This window comes from Engystomops pustulosus, chromosome 4 (assembly GCF_040894005.1).
Source record: "Engystomops pustulosus chromosome 4, aEngPut4.maternal, whole genome shotgun sequence".
Classification (NCBI taxonomy): domain Eukaryota; kingdom Metazoa; phylum Chordata; class Amphibia; order Anura; family Leptodactylidae; genus Engystomops; species Engystomops pustulosus.
The window spans coordinates 195,159,008-195,172,388 of record NC_092414.1 but is presented as its reverse complement, the minus strand read 5'-3'; the positions used below and the strand labels follow the sequence as shown (position 1 = coordinate 195,172,388).

The 13,381-nt window shown below is 46.7% G+C and overlaps 3 protein-coding genes across 5 annotated transcripts in view; 1 reads left to right on the top strand and 2 right to left on the bottom strand.

Annotated features, from left to right (window-relative positions):
* ADAM9 (ADAM metallopeptidase domain 9) overlaps positions 1–701 on the bottom strand; it is a 55,369-nt gene extending 54,668 nt beyond the window's left edge. For both annotated transcript variants that reach the window (XM_072149245.1, XM_072149246.1), the window contains exon 1: positions 342–701. In XM_072149245.1, the coding sequence (XP_072005346.1) occupies positions 342–399 (58 nt within the window). In that variant the 5' untranslated portion in view covers positions 400–701. The remainder of the gene's footprint in view (positions 1–341) is intronic.
* Positions 702–1,045: 344 nt separating this feature from the next.
* Positions 1,046–7,393, top strand: TM2D2 (TM2 domain containing 2). Its single transcript, XM_072149248.1, has 4 exons — positions 1,046–1,307; positions 3,479–3,566; positions 3,914–4,029; positions 6,921–7,393. The coding sequence occupies exons 1-4, from the start codon at positions 1,129–1,131 to the stop codon at positions 7,132–7,134; spliced, it is 597 nt and encodes a 198-aa protein (XP_072005349.1). The 5' UTR covers positions 1,046–1,128; the 3' UTR covers positions 7,135–7,393.
* A 1,609-nt stretch (positions 7,394–9,002) lies between these two features.
* The window catches only part of HTRA4 (HtrA serine peptidase 4), a 35,352-nt gene continuing 30,973 nt past the window's right edge, over positions 9,003–13,381 (bottom strand). For both annotated transcript variants that reach the window (XM_072149243.1, XM_072149244.1), the window contains one exon: positions 9,003–13,316. In XM_072149243.1, coding sequence (XP_072005344.1) covers positions 13,151–13,316 — 166 coding nt within the window. In that variant the 3' untranslated portion in view covers positions 9,003–13,150. The remainder of the gene's footprint in view (positions 13,317–13,381) is intronic.

Here is a 13,381-nt window from a genome sequence, read left to right as displayed (position 1 = left end):
AAGTGGTTATTAGAGCCAGGGCCACTTGACAACATCCTCTGACACTTAGGTGGTGACCCTGATCCTGCCTATGGAAAATTCCTTTAAATATTAAGCACTTAGTCAGTCAGTAACTACACAGACATCACAGCTGAGGGTTTGTTACACTTGTATCTAGTGTAGAATACAGAATTAAAGTATATTCTCCTGTATCCAGACTACGTACATGGTAACAGGACTACGTACAGGTGACATGGTAACTCTAAACAATAGATCTGGAGGATGTTTCTAGCAAAATGCATATCTGACAGCAAGCAGAGATCCTAATACACACCACATACTGGAAAGTTGCAGGTTCTTACCTAGGACCAGGGAGCAGGTGATGAGCAGGACAATCCCAGGGTACAGGGGTGCAGCCATGACATGTGGATACAGTTATACAGCCAGATCACTGGTGCATAGTGCAGCAGCCTGTCCTCCAGAGCTGAAATCACTGCCCTGCACTTCTCTATTACTGCAGCTGATCCCCCAGACACAAAGCCCACCCCCAAAGTTGTCTGATCCCCTCACTTCCTCTTCTGCTAGATGATCCCTGTACCCCCTCCCTCCTTCGGAGGATGATGATGGTGATGATCCCCGCCTCTGCCTCACTTCTCCCATAGAAGTGCACACACTGCACTCAACCCAGCTGATCACTCCCTGACCTCAACAATCCCAGTGCGCAAGCGCGACCCGGTATTTACCTTTTCTTCTTATTGGCTGTTTATTTATCCAGGACTAGCGCCATCTGCTGTTCACACACTTAAACTGCAATTTACATTACATTTTTAATCATTTCTTACACTTATAATTTTCTTTATTAACCATTGATAGAAGTGCATTTAATAGTTTAGCGCTACTGACAACAATGTCTGTATTTAAGATTTTGTTTTCTATGGTGTAGCCATTTTCGTGAAGACTGTTGTGTACCGTTATGAATTATTAGAACCACACAAAAATGGCGCCTGCAGAGGAGACCAAAAGGAGTGTGAGGCTTACTACATAAGGAAGCGTCATTACGTCAACGTCTGTTTTCTGCTTTGTGATTGGTTGCTACTAGTGCTGGCGGAAGAAGCTGCTTGGAGGGTATTATCCTGCTCTAGGAGGAAGATGGGGTGGCTGCGGCCCCCGGTGAGTTACCTGCTGCTGGGAGGGCAGGGGCTGCTCCTCACCTTCTCCCTCATCGCCACACAGAACAACACCAGCCCCGCCACGTCTCCCGAGCCGAGCAGCACCGCCGCCCCCGAGCACAGAGACCCCAGAGGACCCCTCGTACTGTGCGAGTACTTGTGAGTATGCTCCTCCATGCAGCGGCCCTGGTAGACGTCTCTGTGCAGCTGAGGGTTCGGTACAGTGTATTTAAGGTCACTATGAGCAAAGCAGCCTGATAAGTTTAACCTGCACTGATACATTGTAGCAAATTAGGACTTGGAGGAGATTTTCTACTCTGATACATTGTAACAAAATCTCATCTATAAGGAATGTTGTATCTGTGTTGTAAGTCTCTGGATGAAACCGATATCAAAAGTGTTAGGAGCACTTCTGTCTACTGAGGAATGTGCGGAGTTACTGCCGCCACTACTGGGGAGCACGGGGGGTGGCGGGTACTACTGCCACTACTGGGGAGCACGGGGGGTGGCGGGTACTGCTGCCACTACTGGGGAGCACGGGGGGTGGCGGGTACTGCTGCCACTACTGGGGAGCACGGGGGGTGGCGGGTACTGCTGCCACTACTGGGGAGCACGGGGGGTGGCGGGTACTACTGCCACTACTGGGGAGCACGGGGGGTGGCGGGTACTGCTGCCACTACTGGGGAGCACGGGGGGTGGCGGGTACTGCTGCCACTACTGGGGAGCACGGGGGGTGGCGGGTACTACTGCCACTACTGGGGAGCACGGGGGGTGGCGGGTACTGCTGCCATTACTGGGGAGCACGGGGGGTGGCGGGTACTGCTGCCATTACTGGGGAGCACGGGGGGTGGCGGGTACTGCTGCCACTACCGGGGAGCACGGGGGGTGGCGGGTACTGCTGCCATTACCGGGGAGCACGGGGGGTGGCGGGTACTGCTGCCATTACCGGGGAGCACGGGGGGTGGCGGGTACTGCTGCCATTACCGGGGAGCACGGGGGGTGGCGGGTACTGCTGCCATTACCGGGGAGCACGGGGGGTGGCGGGTACTGCTGCCATTACCGGGGAGCACGGGGGGTGGCGGGTACTGCTGCCATTACCGGGGAGCACGGGGGGTGGCGGGTACTGCTGCCATTACCGGGGAGCACGGGGGGTGGCGGGTACTGCTGCCATTACCGGGGAGCACGGGGGGTGGCGGGTACTGCTGCCATTACCGGGGAGCACGGGGGGTGGCGGGTACTGCTGCCATTACCGGGGAGCACGGGGGGTGGCGGGTACTGCTGCCACTACCGGGGAGCACGGGGGGTGGCGGGTACTGCTGCCACTACCGGGGAGCACGGGGGGTGGCGGGTACTGCTGCCATTACCGGGGAGCACGGGGGGTGGCGGGTACTGCTGCCACTACCGGGGAGCACGGGGGGTGGCGGGTACTGCTGCCACTACCGGGGAGCACGGGGGGTGGCGGGTACTGCTGCCACTACCGGGGAGCACGGGGGGTGGCGGGTACTGCTGCCACTACCGGGGAGCACGGGGGGTGGCGGGTACTGCTGCCACTACTGGGGAGCACGGGGGGTGGCGGGTACTGCTGCCACTACTGGGGAGCGCATGGGGTGGGGGGGGGGGGTACTGCTGCCACTACTGGGGAGCGCATGGGGGGGGGGGTACTGCTGCCACTACCGGGGAGCACGGGGGGTGGCGGGTACTTCTGCCACTACCGGGGAGCACGGGGGGTGGCGGGTACTGCTGCCACTACCGGGGAGCACGGGGGGTGGCGGGTACTGCTGCCATTACCGGGGAGCACGGGGGGTGGCGGGTACTGCTGCCACTACCGGGGAGCACGGGGGGTGGCGGGTACTGCTGCCACTACCGGGGAGCACGGGGGGTGGCGGGTACTGCTGCCACTACCGGGGAGCACGGGGGGTGGCGGGTACTGCTGCCACTACCGGGGAGCACGGGGGGTGGCGGGTACTGCTGCCACTACTGGGGAGCACGGGGGGTGGCGGGTACTGCTGCCACTACTGGGGAGCGCATGGGGTGGGGGGGGGGGGTACTGCTGCCACTACTGGGGAGCGCATGGGGGGGGGGGTACTGCTGCCACTACTGGGGAGCGCATGGGGGGGGGGGGGTACTTCTGCCACTACTGGGGAGCACGGGGGGTGGCGGGTACTGCTGCCACTACTGGGGAGTGCATGGGGGGGGGGGGACTGCTGCCATTACTGGGGAGCTTTAGGATTATTTATATTCTTTATACTATTATTACCGAATGATATAGCGCCACCTCCTGGATGTGTATGTGGTTTACATAACGTGATATTCCATATTGTGTTCCCAAGGCCGGATGAGTTCATAGACTGCGACGATCCAGTAGATCACACGGGGAACGTGTCCAACCAGCAAGACCTGGGCTACGGCTGCACCAAGGTACTTACCTCAGGACTAGCAGTGACCCAGATGAGAGACATTGGACCAGCACATTCACATGGTTATATCCAGGATATCTCTCAGCGTATGTCTCCTACCATGTACCCGGCCACCAGCGGCTAATCACACGTCTGAAAATCCCTTTCTTAGTTCTATCTGTTTCTGGGAAAGCTGGGTTACCAAATCTTAATCATCCAAACACAAACAATAAAGTCACCTTTATCTTTGTCCCCTGATTGTGTGCGGGTAATACTGCTGCCGGGATCTTTTTGGCATGGCCGGAGCCCTGCTGTATAGATTATGGGAGCAGGAAATATCACTAATTCTCTGTTCTTTCTTCCCCACAGTTCGGGGGTCAGGCTTACGCTGATGTGGAGCACACAAAGGTTATGTGCCGAGCGCTGCATGGCATCGAGTGCGCTGGACCTACTACCTTCCAACGTGGGAACAAGCCGTGCATCAAGTATGTGACATCACACTGGTTGTGGGAATATAGAATAGTGACATTACCATCCTCCTTATCAGGACAATGTGTCCCTACACCCATAATGCAGAGGATCACACTGTACTGACAAGAAGAAAGGTGACAGCCGTCAATTTCCAGGAGGAATAAAAGAGGTTCGCTCCTATGTAGAGTCCTCAGTAAGCATGTAGTTTTGCTGTACATCCTGAGGGTGGATATCTGACTTTCAGTACATGAACCAGACCCAGTTTGTGATTGGCCGGATGACCTCTGAGACCTGAATGCACAAATCCAGATGATATCCCATACTTGCTTTAATTCCCTTACTATGTGGCTGCATCTGGACTCATGATCATAGGATCATTTATGGAGTGGTTCTTCATTATACAAAGTTTATAGTCATAAGCTGCTTAGCTACCGGGTGCATCTAGCTGGTGCCTTTTATTTAGGCTCCAAACTTCATTTACCTGCGCTGCATCATCCCCATCTAGGTGAAATTCACTCATCAATTGTGCTTTGCACATGCTGCCATATGAACACTGCAACTATAAGAGAACATATCTCTAGTAGTACTAGGACATGTTATATAAAGCCAGGCCCAGGACTCATGTGGAGGCTCTGCGGGTATTTAAAGATGTGTAGTATATGAGAATAGTAATTATAGTCAGACGTTAAAAGTCTCCTCTAGGGGGCAATGTAACATTACATATTTATATCAAGATACCCTTGTCAGGGCATCTGTTAAAGGGAACCTGTCACCACATTTTTCACTTATACAGCTAGTGACATAGCATACAGTTCTATTAACTAAATTAAATCCCCATAAAATCAACTTTTTTATCTTACCTAGCATCCAGCTAGATTTAGCAGGAGTTGGAGTGGCTACTTTAAATGCCCCGTTCTCAAACGGATGGCGTGCGACGCATATGTGGCACAGACACTTCTTCTTAAATACCTGTGCAAGCAGTTTGCACTAGGAAAAACAGGCAAAGTTCGACAGAAAACTGGTGCACAGCCCTTAGTATATTTGCATTATTAACCGGTTAAGGACCGGGCCCTTTCCTGTTTTTTCATGTCCATTTTTCACTCCCCACCTTCAAAAATCTATAACTTTTTTATTTTTACACGTAAAGAGCTGTGTGACGGCTTGTTTTCTGTGTAACAAATTGCACTTCATAATGATGGTATTAAATATTCCATGCCATGTACTCGGAAGCGGGAAAAAAATTCCAAATGCAATGAAAATGGTGAAAAAACGCATTTGCGCCATTTTCTTGTGGGCTTGGATATTACGTCTTTCACTGAGCGCCCCAAATGACATGTCTACTTTATTCTTTGGGTCGGTACGATTAAGGGGATACCAAATTTGTATAGGTTTTATAATGTTTTCATACATTTACAAAAATTAAAACCTCCTGTACAAAAATAATTTTTTTGATTTTGCCAACTTCTGGCGCTAATAACTTTTTTATACTTTGGTGTACGGAGCTGTGGGTGGTGTCATTTTTTGCGAAATTTGATAATATTTTCAATTATATCATTTTTAGGACTGTACGACCTTTTGATCACTTTTTATAGATTTTTTTAGATTTTTCAAAATGGCAAAAAAGTGCCATTTTCGACTTTGGGCGCTATTTTCCGTTACGGGGTTAAACGCATTGAAAAACCGTTATCATATTTTGATAGATCGGGCATTTTCGGACGCGTCGATACCTGTTGTGTTTATGATTTTTACTGTTTATTTATATTTATGTCAGTTCTAGGGAAAGGGGGGCGATTTGAAATTTTAGGTTTTTTTATTATAATTTTTTTTTTTTAACTTTTTTTAATTTTTATTTATACTGTTTTTCAGACTCCCTAGGGTACTTTAACCCTAGGTTGTCTGATCGATCCTATCATATACTGCCATACTACAGTATGGCAGTATATGGGGATTTTCTAACTCATTCATTACAATGTGCTATCAGCACATTGTAATGAAGGGGTTAAAACGAAATAGCCTCGGGTCTTCGGAAGACCCGAGGCTACCATGGAGACGGATCGCCGCACCCCGATGACGTCACGGGGAGCGGCGATCCCAGGTAAGATGGCGGCGCCCATGCGCCGCTATCTGTTTGAGGCTGCCGGCAGCTTTGCCGGCAGCCCACGCTGTAAAAACACCCGCGATCGGTGCTAGCACCGATCGCGGATGTTACCGGTAAGCCTTTGCTGCAATATGCAGCAAAGACTTACCGGCTATGGAGAGGGCTCAGCCCGTGAGCCCTCTCCATGCAGCGCGACGCGACCGCCGCCGTGAATCGGTTAAAGGGGTTTTCCCATGGGATAGGGCCTAACTTGCTGATCAGTGGGCGTCTCAGTGCTGAGACCCCCACAAATCACAAAAACGAGGGGTCCGTCGGACTAATGGAGCAGTCGGCCGCGCATGACCGTTATGCTCCATTAATCTTCATGGAGCTGATGGAGATCGGTGAGCGCTGCGCTCGGCAATTTCAGTCGGCTCCATAAAGATTAATGGATCAGAACCGTCATGCGCGGCCGACTGCTCCATTAGTCAGACGGAGCAACGGGGGGTCCAACGGAGGTGCGTGGGACCCCAACGGACCCCTCGTTTTTGTGATTTGTGGGGTCTCAGCACAGACTCCCACTGATCAAAAAGTTTTGTTTGTGGGAAAACCCCTTTAAGTTGCACTGAATTTGGAGATAAATGTGTAATACCCCATGTTACCTGCGGGAGTGCTGTAGGATAATGAAACACTTGCTGCTGGTTTCAATGCATCTATTAAGGACGTTCTGAGTGATCGGCTTACAAAAAGGATCGTCACTTCCCTTTAATTGTCAGTTTTTATTTGGATAGTCTTTGCTTTTATTGATGTGATTTTGTCTCTTCACAGATACACGGGCCACTATTTCATTACCACCCTGCTCTACTCCTTCTTCCTCGGGTGCTTTGGGGTAGACCGCTTCTGCCTAGGACATACCGGCACTGCTGTGGGGAAGCTCCTCACTTTGGGAGGTCTCGGCATCTGGTGGTTTGTAGATCTTATTCTTCTTATCACCGGAGGGTTAATGCCAAGCGACAACAGCAACTGGTGCACCATCTACTGACCGCACCTCCCCGAGGACTGTGCCGCAGCCATTACTGTACTCTGTATCCAGCTCATGTGGCTGTATGGGAGGCAGATCCCCTCCGTGACTCCATTATTTATTTCACATTGTGACTATACAAAGGAAGATGGGAATCCTTGGACCCCGGGTTATGTCTGAGATCGTATCGCCCTAATGCCTCACTTGTAATATAATAATCTGTAAATATGTTATAAATGCTGATGCCCTGTGACTATAATAAAGTCCCTGAACCTGTGGACTGTGTGATGTTCTGTATGGTCAGAAGGCATCGGGCTCGGTATGGACCTTCACCCATGACTCAATGGGTCATTCACACTATATATGTTGGGTCATCTCCTGAACTTGCACATTTCTTCAGGACTGCATTTCCCGGTCCAGCCTGGTGAGGTTACTGGGGCATCCAGGATTGTATATAATTAGTGTGTACATTATATTGTTTCTCTATGAAAAGTAATAGTTCTGAATTACTTTCCCGCATCATCCCTTTAGAAGCAGGAAACTGCTGGGACTGGTCTAAAAAAAAGGGTAAAATTATGCAAATGAGACTGAGGGGCTCTAGGCTCAATTACCACCTATGGAACCCCTGAGGCTCATTTTCATATCTTTTAAAGCCTTTTAAAAAAAAAAACAAGGGCAAATGTAGCTTAAATAAGAGTAGATCCTGCCAGAGGGGGCACACACCAGTATGTCAGTGTGCTTTGTTTACAATTCTTCATCCTGGTGGTAATGTCCTTTTTAGAGTACCTGTTGCCTATTTTATCCCATAAACCACCAGTCCCCTCAGGTAGGGGTGAAATGTCCTTTCTAGAGTTCCCTCTATTATGTGAAATTGCACCTGTTTACCTTTTTAAAAATCATGTAAAAATGACCAGAGAAGAGTCATAAGTTTTCATCTCTTGGTGTCATCTTAAAGCTAAGAATCTCATCTTGCAAATCACATCAGGCTTGTAGTTCTGTGATCTACAAAACCAGCGGTACAAGCAGGTAAAAGAAGTGGGGAATTGGCTTACAATTTTGATGCGATTTAAAAGATGAGAAAAACCAGGACATTAGAAGCTAAAATAAGAGCAGATCCTGCCAGAGGGGGCGCACACCAGTTTGTCAGTGTGCTTCATTTACAATCCTTCATCCTTTTGGCAGCTTTTTACCTACTAGAGGCACCTTTAAAAAGGGGAGACTGGGAAGAATGTACCTCATGAGTGGCCTTTTTGGACCTTTGAGACAACAAAAGAAGCGACTCGGTGGTCAATAGAAGCGACATCCCATGGTCTGAGGTGGTCACTCATTGGTCAAAGATGGTCCCGTGACCCCTTAACTAATGGCTAATAAGTGTACTCCTTGCACCTAGGGATAACAAAGGAGATTTGTCTGAGGAGGGCCCTCATTGGCTAAAGAGGGTCCAAAGAACTTGCAGCTGGCAACCAGCTGTCATTATGGTTTCCCAGGAATCTGAAATACCCCTTTAAGAACTGATGTATAAAAGGTGGGCAAAGGTCTGTCTGAAACTTTCACAGCCTCCTTATGTTTCCAGATATGGCTGAATTAAAAGGGTCAAAAGCCTCCGGGGTTGGTTTTGGATGAGGGGTACGAATCCATAGAAAACTATAAAACTCCCATTCTGCTACGAAAGCCAATCGGAAGCATAGAGGCCCACCTATCCGTTATGTGCTTCCATCCCTTAATATTCTATAACAGTCTAAGGCGTCTCGGCAGCCGTACCCCCTCCAATCAGAACAAGTCACTATGGGGACTATGGGTCACTATATAGGGACCCATAGTCATATTGGTAGATCAGGCTGGTTCTTGATTGATTATGAAGAATTAGGGCGGAGCCTCCGTTTTGGGGTAAAACATCTCATGTGATTGTATACAACAGACAATCTATGTATTAGTAAAAAGTAATGACATGATAATACAGGAGCGTTATACATAGTGTAACATATACAGGATAATGCAACTATACCAAAATATGACAAAATGCAAACAGCTACAAGCTAAATGTAAACTTAGAACTCAAATGCCGCAGAGTTTTCTTTGTATTTTTTTTTTTTATAGATTAAGAATAAAACTTTAAAAAAAGAAAAGCTGGAGAATATGATTAGAATATATAATAGTAGGCACCATGTGCTGGAATGTTATGGACTACGAAAGGTTTAGATTCCAGTTCTGTGGGTTTAGACTTTTGTATCTGATTTTATAGTAAAGTGAAACTTATATGTGCAGAAGTTCTAAAGCTTAGTAGAAACTGCTCTATGTTACTCAAAGGGGTTAAAAGTCCATTTTCCAAATTTCCTCTCAAATCTGAGTTTGTTTTAGAACCCTTCTTCATGGCTACCAAACATTCCTCATTCTGGAAGATCCTACATTACATGGCTAACCCATATTTAAAAGAAAAAAAAAAAAAAGTGTAATGCTCTATTTCCACTGCGGGGGCACTGCAGCATAATGGAATAATAACAGCCATGAACGGCCCAGACCTTTGTTACAAAAATGGATGGACCTAAGACAGTGTCGCTTAATGGAGCTGTATTTAAAGTTCTGCCACTTGCTATTGGATCCTGTCAATGTTACGCTAACAGTAAGGTAACACCAAGGGTTTAGAATTAGTTTAAATAATTTTCGATTGGATCTTATAATATATTATTTGGAAGTAATTTGGTGTGGTAATATGCTTTATAACAGGTAAGTTGATGAAGTATTGAGAAAATGTGTGTCATAGAGAGAATATAGACTGTAAGCTCTTGTGTCACCCCCTCATCCTCATAGACTGTAAGCTCTTGTGTCACCCCCTCATCCTCATAGCCTGTAAGCTCTTGTGCCACTCCCTCATCCTCATAGACTGAAAGCTCTTGTGTCACCCCCTCATCCTCATAGACTGTAAGCTCTTGTGTCACCCCCTCATCCTCATAGACTGTAAGCTCGTGTCACCCCCTCATCCTCATAGCCTGTAAGCTCGTGTCACCCCCTCATCCTCATAGCCTGTAAGCTCTTGTGTCCCCCTCATCCTCATAGATTGTAAGCTCTTGTGTCACCCCCTCATCCTCATAGTCTGTAAGTTCTTGTGTCACCCCCTCATCCTCATAGTCTGTAAACTCTTGTGTCACCCCCTCATCCTCATAGACTGTAAGCTCTTGTGTCACCCCCTCATCCTCATAGTCTGTAAACTCTTGTGTCACCCACCCATCCTCATTGATTGTAAGCTCTTGTGAGCAGGACCCTCACTCCTCTTGTTCCATATGACTGTTTGTGCTCTGTAATGTAATATTATATTTGTAGATGTCCCCTATTATTTGTAAAGCTACAGAATATGATGCTGTATGAATAAAGATTATTATTATTATTAAGACATCTGCTAGCAGTAGTGGATTATAATAATAATAATTCTTTAATTATATAGCGCCTACAGATTACATAGCGCTGCACAAAGCATGCCAAATAATTTTATGCTGAGAAATCCATGTTTCCTGCTCTGAATACACATGTACACAAGAACCAGTTCAGGACCATTGAAGGTCCTCCAAAGGTCCTGAAACCGCAGATTGAATGCAGCAGAAGGGACACATCCTCCATTCCCCAAAAAGCTGATAACAGTTATCACATGTATTCTATCACATGTAGGAAGTGATTCCAGACTTGTAGGGGCAATAATATTCCTACAACCCAGGGCCCATGGTGGTCATATCTGCCCCTGGCTACTACCGGTAGATTCTACAAACCATACTGTAACAGTAAATGTAGTGAGAAGAACCTTTACAAATCTCAGATTCGGTTTGTAAAAAAAATCTTTGTGAAAGCTGAGCTCCGATTGGTTACCATGGGCAACTAAAACAGTTCTGCTCTAAGAGACTTATGATAAATCTCCTTTTATACAAACAGAATTGAGGAGATTTATCAGAAGTGTCTGAGGTAAAACTGTTCTAGTTGCCCATGGAAACCAATCAGAGCTTGTCTTTAATTTTATAAACAGCTGTGAGAAAATGAAAGCTGAGCTCTAATTGGTTGGGCAACTAAAACAGTTCTGTTCTCAGTTACTTCTAAAAAATCTCCCCATATATGTCAAGTTTGTCTCTCTACTGTCAAGTGGGCGGACCTGGGCTGGAGCAAACTTCTTGGAACCGCCCACCTGGCAGTAGAGAGTCTAATTAGCATAGTGTGTGCTAAAACTTTCGGTGCTGATTGCTCGTGCACCATGGGGGCTAGAGGAAAAATTCCAACAGCACCGGAATCAATGGAATGGCGGCTACGGAAGGGTGTACATAGTCATTTCAGTGGTTATAAGGGGACATTGGTCCTATAAACAACACATTATAGCTAGGGACACAGTATAGCTTAGCATTCGGGCCCAGATTGATGAAATGCCTTTTTCGCAATCGTGTATATGACCCAGAAACCTATAAAACTTCTCTTAGGAATCCGATTTGCTGATACTGGAATGAGGGGATGAGTTGGAGCACGCTGACATATTTCTGTGTAGGAAAGCATGCCAAGGCATTGACTGCAACATGACTCTCCCAGGCTTCTTGTAGTGTGCACAGAGCCATGTGCTACGACCTCGAAAATCCTAGTATTACCGTATAAGTGCGAGCCTATGGACCAGTATATAGCTAGAACTGCAAGTAATACTATAAGTATATATATATTCATGTATACCTACCACACCAGCAATGGACGTCTCTGATATCCGCATCAATTCCGATAATCTATTGTTATATATATTGTCGGGAATTGTACAATTTTATATACTAAGAGGTTATTTGTGTGGTAAAAGCGTTTTTTATGTGGTTAATATATAATACAATCTAGATTAAAGGGAATATCTGGTTTATAAAACCCATTTCTCAAAATCCTCTTTGGGCTTTCTGAGTTAAAGGGGGTGTACAGACTTACAAAATATTGCTCCATTCCTGTGTGGTAATACAGCTCAGTCTCTATTCATTTAAAGGGGTTGGAAATATTGAAAACAATACCATAGAGTTGGTACTTAATATCAGACTTGTATTGCTCCAATACCCAGAATTCCCCACCCCAGATACATAGAGATTGGAACCGAAAGTAAATAGCTCCGCTTTCAGTATAGTGGTCAGACCCAGTTACTGCAGATCAGCTTCAATTTTGCTAACTGGCAGCTGAGCTGCAGTGACTCAGTTCAGCCCCAACACTGTGAGTGGAGCTGTCCGCTTCCTATTCCCATTCCCTATGGATAGCTAATCTGTGAAAGGACTGGATATTGGACCCCCAACAAACTAATATCTATCCTTAGGATAGACCATCACTATTTTTAGCCTAGAGTACCCCTTTAAACAATCTTTAAGACAAGTGTGGTACTATTAAAAGGGAAAGAAGCCATGTTTTTGTAACCCTGTGTAACCCCCTTTAGTAGATGAACATACCTCATTGAGGCTCTCCAGATTTAGAAGAGAAGAAACTGCTAAGAGCGCCCCCACTCTGCTGGACCAAGGATTACATGGATAGCCCATTGAATTCAATAATGACTGTGTAATACTTAATTTCCCCTGTGGGGGTGCTTGCAGCTTATTTTTTGAGGATCTTTCTACTTATAACAGATTGAAAGCAGTGGACAACCCCTTTAAGCAGACTCCTTTAAGAATTAAAAGATTTCCTACAAAGTCCTTATGTATGGGTGTAAATATGGCCGAGATTTTGCGTTCTTCATAACGTCTGTCCTCTGGTGGGCTGTGTTGAATGATTTCCATTGATCCTCATTGAATATGAGATTGAACATAAAAGCATAATACATATATCCGTTTTAGTTCAGGTTCATATATAATTATGTAATATTTGTGTCTATAGGATAATGATCCTCCCCCCACAACCTGTGTCATAGAAGGACTGCGTTCCCACAAAGTGGGGGCTCAACAATGGAGCCGGTTGGTGATATCCACGTATAAGCTTCTGTCCACAAGGTGCTGTAAGGAGATTGGGGACCTGGATGACAGATTGGGACATCTGAACTTCAGAACATTCTGCCGTGGTTCTAGCCCATCTCTTCCGGCACTACATTGAGGATGATATCTTCGTTGCCCCTTCGTACCACAATGGATAACGTTTCGCTGACCTTCACTGCTTCAGTCACTTCCTCTGTAGTGCTCACCGTTCTTCCATTAATGCTGATGATGACATCATGATCCTTCATGCCAGCACTGCAGAGGACAGTATCATAGACATTAAAGAGAAATGCAATACTGTAGGTAAGTGGAGACATGAC

Coding starts and splice junctions, on each gene's coding strand:
- TM2D2 (XM_072149248.1), top strand. CDS start 1,129: ATGGGGTGGCTGCGGCCCCCGGTGAGTTACCTGCTGCTGGGAGGGCAG. Junction 1,308..3,478: donor CTCGTACTGTGCGAGTACTT/GTGAGTATGCTC, acceptor TGTGTTCCCAAG/GCCGGATGAGTTCATAGACT. Junction 4,030..6,920: donor GGGAACAAGCCGTGCATCAA/GTATGTGACATC, acceptor GTCTCTTCACAG/ATACACGGGCCACTATTTCA.